Source organism: Sinohyriopsis cumingii, chromosome 19, assembly GCF_028554795.1.
Source record: "Sinohyriopsis cumingii isolate HCF-2022 chromosome 19, ASM2855479v2, whole genome shotgun sequence".
In the NCBI taxonomy this organism is placed as follows: domain Eukaryota; kingdom Metazoa; phylum Mollusca; class Bivalvia; order Unionida; family Unionidae; genus Sinohyriopsis; species Sinohyriopsis cumingii.
The window spans coordinates 16866238-16871599 of record NC_142979.1 but is presented as its reverse complement, the minus strand read 5'-3'; the positions used below and the strand labels follow the sequence as shown (position 1 = coordinate 16871599).

The following is a 5362-nucleotide window of genomic DNA, read 5'->3' as shown; positions in this document are numbered from 1 at the left end:
GGAACATTTTTTAGTAACTCCAAGTACCAGTGGCACCCAAAAACAATTTTTAGTAACTCCAAGTACCAGTGGCACTCAAGAACCTTCGTCAGTAACTCCAAGTATCAGTGGCACCCAGGAACATTTGTCAGTAACTCCAAATACAAGTAGATCCACAGACACGGAAGCTTCAGTTCCCCCACCAAATGTACAGAAGCGAGTGTTGGCTCTTCTACTGATTTCATTGTCAAGAATGATATAGGTTTATGGACCACATTGAGCAATGAAGAAATTTCATACTGGATTGAGAAATGCCCTTTGGAATGTCAACACTGGGAATAGACCTTTCACAACTTGGAAGCGAACCTACCAAAAACCAGACTCGTTCATGCTCAAGAAGTTTATTCTTCTCCACTAAAATAAATGGAGAAAACTACCCTCGGGAATGGCTAGTATATTCACCAACAGAAGGAATAGTCTACTGTTTTGTGTGCAAACTTTTCTCAAAATTCTCTAAGAATGTTTCTTCAACTACAGTTCTAGCTTCTTCAGGATTTGATAATTGGTCTCATCCTCAAATTATTAAGACCCATGAAAATTCAAAAAGGCATATGGACTCTATGTTGTCCTACTTAACAGGAAAACGTGGTCAGACGTTTACAACGAAACTTGATGAGCAAGTCAAAGCAGAACAGGAATACTGGAGGCATGTACTTCAACGAGTGATGGCAGTGATTTGTCTGTTGGCAGAACGTGAATTGGCTTTTAGAGGAGATGATGAAACCGTAGGCTCACCAAACAACGGAAACTTTCTCAGTTTGCTGGAATTGATTGCCAGATTTGATCCATTCTTATGTACCCGCATAAACCAGTATGGAAATAAAAGATCTGGCCATCCATCATACCTATCCAAAACCATATGTGAAGAAGTTATCCAGCTAATGGCTAAAAAAGTTCTTGACGAAATAGTGAAAGAAATCAAACAAGCAGGGTATTTTAGCGTATCGGTCGATTCAACACCTGATGTTTCCAATATTGATCAACTCACTGTAATTGTTAAATATGTTTCTCCCCTTGATGGAATACCAGTTGAACGATTTTTGACATTTATTGAACTGAAGATTCACACAGGTGAAGGAATGGCTGAATTGATACTGAACATCTTTGAAGAACTTGAAATTGATTTCAGTAAATGCAGGGGTCAGTCATATGACAATGCATCTAACATGGCTGGAAAGTATAATGGCGTTCAACGGAAAATTCTGGAAAAGAATATGTTTGCAAAAAAATTTCCCTGTGCTGGACATTCCATAAATCTGGTTGGAAGAGCTGCAGTTGACTATTGCCTGGATGCAGTGAATTTCTTTGGCGTGTTCAATGAACTTTACTGCTTTTTCTCAGCCTCTACAAGACGGTGGGCAGTGCTGAAAAACTTCTTGCCACCACAGTCAAATATTCTGCAATATTTATCTGACACAAGATGGGAGGCCCATGCCAGAGTTACGACAGCCATCAGTGAAAGTTATGCTGACATTCTTGAAGCTCTCAGTCACATCCATGATGATGACACTGGAAAGGGTGATGCTAGACGACAAGCTCAAAATATGTTGCAGAAAATGGAAGAATTTGAATTTGTGTTCATACTTCATCTATGGACAGGTTTGCCTGAGCAGTTTCACAAAGTAAGTAATGCCTTTCAAAGTACACAGATTTCATTGACCACGTGAGCAAACCTATACAGTTCACTTCTGCAATTTGTTTCCAACACACGGGAAAACTTTGATGAGACTGAGGAGCAAGCAAAAACTACTCTACCTGATGTAGAGTACTGAACTCTCCAAAGAAGGCGTAGAGTACGAAAACGACAACACAATGATGGCAGTGCTACTGAAGCCTTGGATGAAATTGAAATTCCTCCAAAAGATAAGTTTAGGATACATTCATTTATCCCTGTAATTGATGCTCTTCACTCAAATTTAGAAAGAAGAGCTATTGTGTATAGGAGTGTTGCCGGCGTTTTTAAACTGATCTGCAAGCAACGAGGGAACAAATCCTCCATGGTGTCAAGAGACTAGAACAAGAATATCCAAAGGTTGTTACAGAGGGAACAAATTCTCCATGGTGTCAAGAGACTAGAACAAGAATATCTAAAGGATGTTGATCTCAGTCTTGCTGATGAACTCTTGACTTTCCACTTGTATGTCAAACAGGATCATGCAGAAAAAGAAAGTTTCAGCCACCAAGACATGTACCAGATAATAAAACAGGAGGAAATTCAGGCTGCTTTCCCAAAGGTGGAAACAATTTTTAGATTGTTCCTGTGTTTGATGGTCACTAACTGTTCTGGAGAGAGATCATTTTCTAGGCTGAAAAGGATCAAAAGTGACCTTCGTTCAACAATGTCACAAGAGCTGCTAGTAGTAAGGTGGGATACATTAGTGTCAATGGGAATTAGCATTACAGAGACCCCTGGGACAGATTAGCGTCAAGGGAAATTTAACATGGAGAAAAATCGTGGGTCAGATTAGCGACAAGGGAAATTAACATGGAGAAAAATCGTGGGACGGTTTAGCGTCAAAGGAATTTAAACAGGGTGGGACTTTATAGCGTCAAGGGGAATTGAATATGGGATTTTTTTTTTTTTAAATTTTTTTAAAAAGGGGTAGGCAATGGAAAGGCTATCTCTTTTCGAGAAATATGGCTGGCCCTGAAAAGGGCCTTTGGGTTTTCTTCTTCTTCTGCTTCTAATTTCTTCTTTTTCTCCACCAAGTTCTTATTTTATCTCCAACACTCTTTCTCTTCTTCTCTTTCTTTTTCTCCTGCTCTTCTTTCTTCTTCTCTTCCTCCTCTTCTTTCTTCCTCTTCTCATTTTCTTCTTCTTTTTCAATCTTTTCGTTCCATTTGCTTATTCTTATTCTTTCCTCTTCATCCTCCTTCTCCTCCTTTATCTCTTTCATGACACCACTAATCTTGTCCTTTACCTTTTTTAAGTTATTAATTTCCATCTTTACACGATGGGGACTATAGGAATAATGGTCTTCAACCAGTCTTATCAACATCTGCTCCATCATTCCTAAGTTGTCTAAAACGTCTTGTAATGTTTGTATTTTGTCCATTTAGTTAGAAGCCATCTTCTTTTTTTATTCTTTGCAGAATGGTTTGAACGACGAATACTGTGGGTTCTTATACTTAAAGCGCGTACGTGAAGGAAAACATCCCCCTAAAACGTAAAATTGATCTTACCTAGATCATGACCAAACAACGCGCGGACGTGAAGGAAAACATCCCCTACTTTTTCATTTCATATAATAAAACCCAAACTATACTTTCTCATTTCATATAATAAAAACCCAAACTATACTCTCCACATACGCTAAGAAACAATAAACAAAATCCATAATCTACTATCCTCACAATCGTACGTGAGCGCTTACAAAACCCAAACTATACTCTCCACATACGCTAAGAAACAATAAACAAATCCATAATCTACTATCCACACAATCGTACGTGAGCGGGTACAAACACAAACACACAAACACAAACACACAAACACATACGCTAAGAAACAATAAACAAAATCCATAATCTACTATCCTCACAATCGTACGTGAGCGGTTACAAAACCCAAACTATACTCTCCACATACGCTAAGAACAATAAACAAATCCATAATCTACTATCCTCACAATCGTACGTGAGCGGTTACAAAACCCAAACTATACTCTCCACATACGCTAAGAACAATAAACAAATCCATAATCTACTATCCACACAATCGTACGTGAGCGCTTACAAAACCCTAACTATACTCTCCACATACGCTAAGAAACAATAAACAAAATCCATAATCTACTGTCCACACAATCGTACGTGAGCGCTTACAGAACCCTAACTATACTCTTCACCTACGCTAAGAAACAATAAAGAAACCCATAATCTACTATTCCCACAAACATACCTTAGCTCTTACAAGCACCAACACACAAACACATACCCTCACACTATCTTAAAAAAGAGTTAGTGTTTATATTCACACTACTCTACCTACACATTGGCAAATTGATGGTTATTTCTTTTCTAGAGTATTGGGTAGCCCTGAAAAGGGCTGTTTTTTTTTTGTTTGGAACTTCATGGACACCTGGTTAATGGTGGCACCTTCCAGGCCTGGCGCCGCATACACATCTTGTCCCCCAGTTACTTTTTACCTTTTTGGGGGAGAGAGCAGAGGCAGGATATGTCGCTTCAGAATCCCAATTTTCGCTCTCTGGGATTCTGAAATTTCTTCTTCTTCTCTCCTTTTCCTCCTCCTCCTCTTCTTTGTATCTTCTCTCCTCCTCTTTGTATCTTCTTTCCTCTTCTTCTTTATATCTTCTCTCCTCCTCTTCTTTGTTTCTTCTTTCCTCCTCCTCTCTTATCCTTCCCTCCTCCACAATGGCTTCCGCGGCCAGTTCATTTAATATGCGCCTGGCATATTCCAGATGCACATGAAGTTCCAACAGTTTAGACAGTCTCGTGTTCATTTTTGGTGTTGATCAATCAACAAGGGTAGCTGGACTGCCGAACGAGTTTCAATTTATAGTGAAAGCGCGGGCGTGATGGAAAACATCCCCCTAAAAACATAAAATTGATCTTACCTAGATCATAACCAAAAAAAACAACAACGCGCGGACCTAAAAGAAACACTCACTCACTTTTTTATGATACCCATCACTATTTTAAAATTTTTTATAAATCACTTCAATAGACTATCCACATACGCAAAGCAATCCAATCTAACCCCAAATTTACACCTCAAACACCCAAAAAAAAAAAAAAATCATTTTAATCTACTATCCATACCAACTTACTTAACCACTTACAAACACAAACACACAAACACATACCCTCACATTTTTTTTTAAAAAAGAGTTAGTGTTTATTTTCACACTACTCTACCTACACACATTGGCAAATCGATTGTTATTTCTTTTCTAGAGTATTGGGTAGCCCTGAAAAGGGCTGTTTTTTTTTGTTTTGCTATGGCATTCTTTTTAGTTTCTAAGAATGCGATGTCCTCTGAGGATAGACTTTCTGGCGATAGGTCTGCTTCTTCGAAAAGAGAAGAAGAACTCTTTGGTGTCGATACGACAATCGACAAAGCCTCTGTCAGCTTCAGGTTGCTGCTGCTGCTCTTGTTGTTGTTGTTGTTGCTGATGTCTCTGAAGTCTGTACTTCTCTGTCCATTCTTCTTTTCCCTGTTCATTTCTTCTCTGAAGAGCTCTTCTATCAGGTCTTCAGTGATTTTTAACATTCTCACATTCTCTATTTCTTCTGGCTTCGGTATCAGACTGTGTCTGACCCTATGCAAATTCACGTAGGCTTCGTTGAGTTTAGCTAGTTT

General features: G+C 38.8%; 1 protein-coding gene across 1 annotated transcript; it reads left to right on the top strand.

Moving 5' to 3' along the window:
* Positions 1–290: 290 nt before the first annotated feature.
* On the top strand, positions 291–1706 carry LOC149775197 (zinc finger MYM-type protein 1-like). Its single transcript, XM_089944370.1, has one exon. The coding sequence runs from the start codon at positions 291–293 to the stop codon at positions 1704–1706; it is 1416 nt and encodes a 471-aa protein (XP_089800496.1).
* The last annotated feature ends 3656 nt before the right edge of the window (positions 1707–5362 follow it).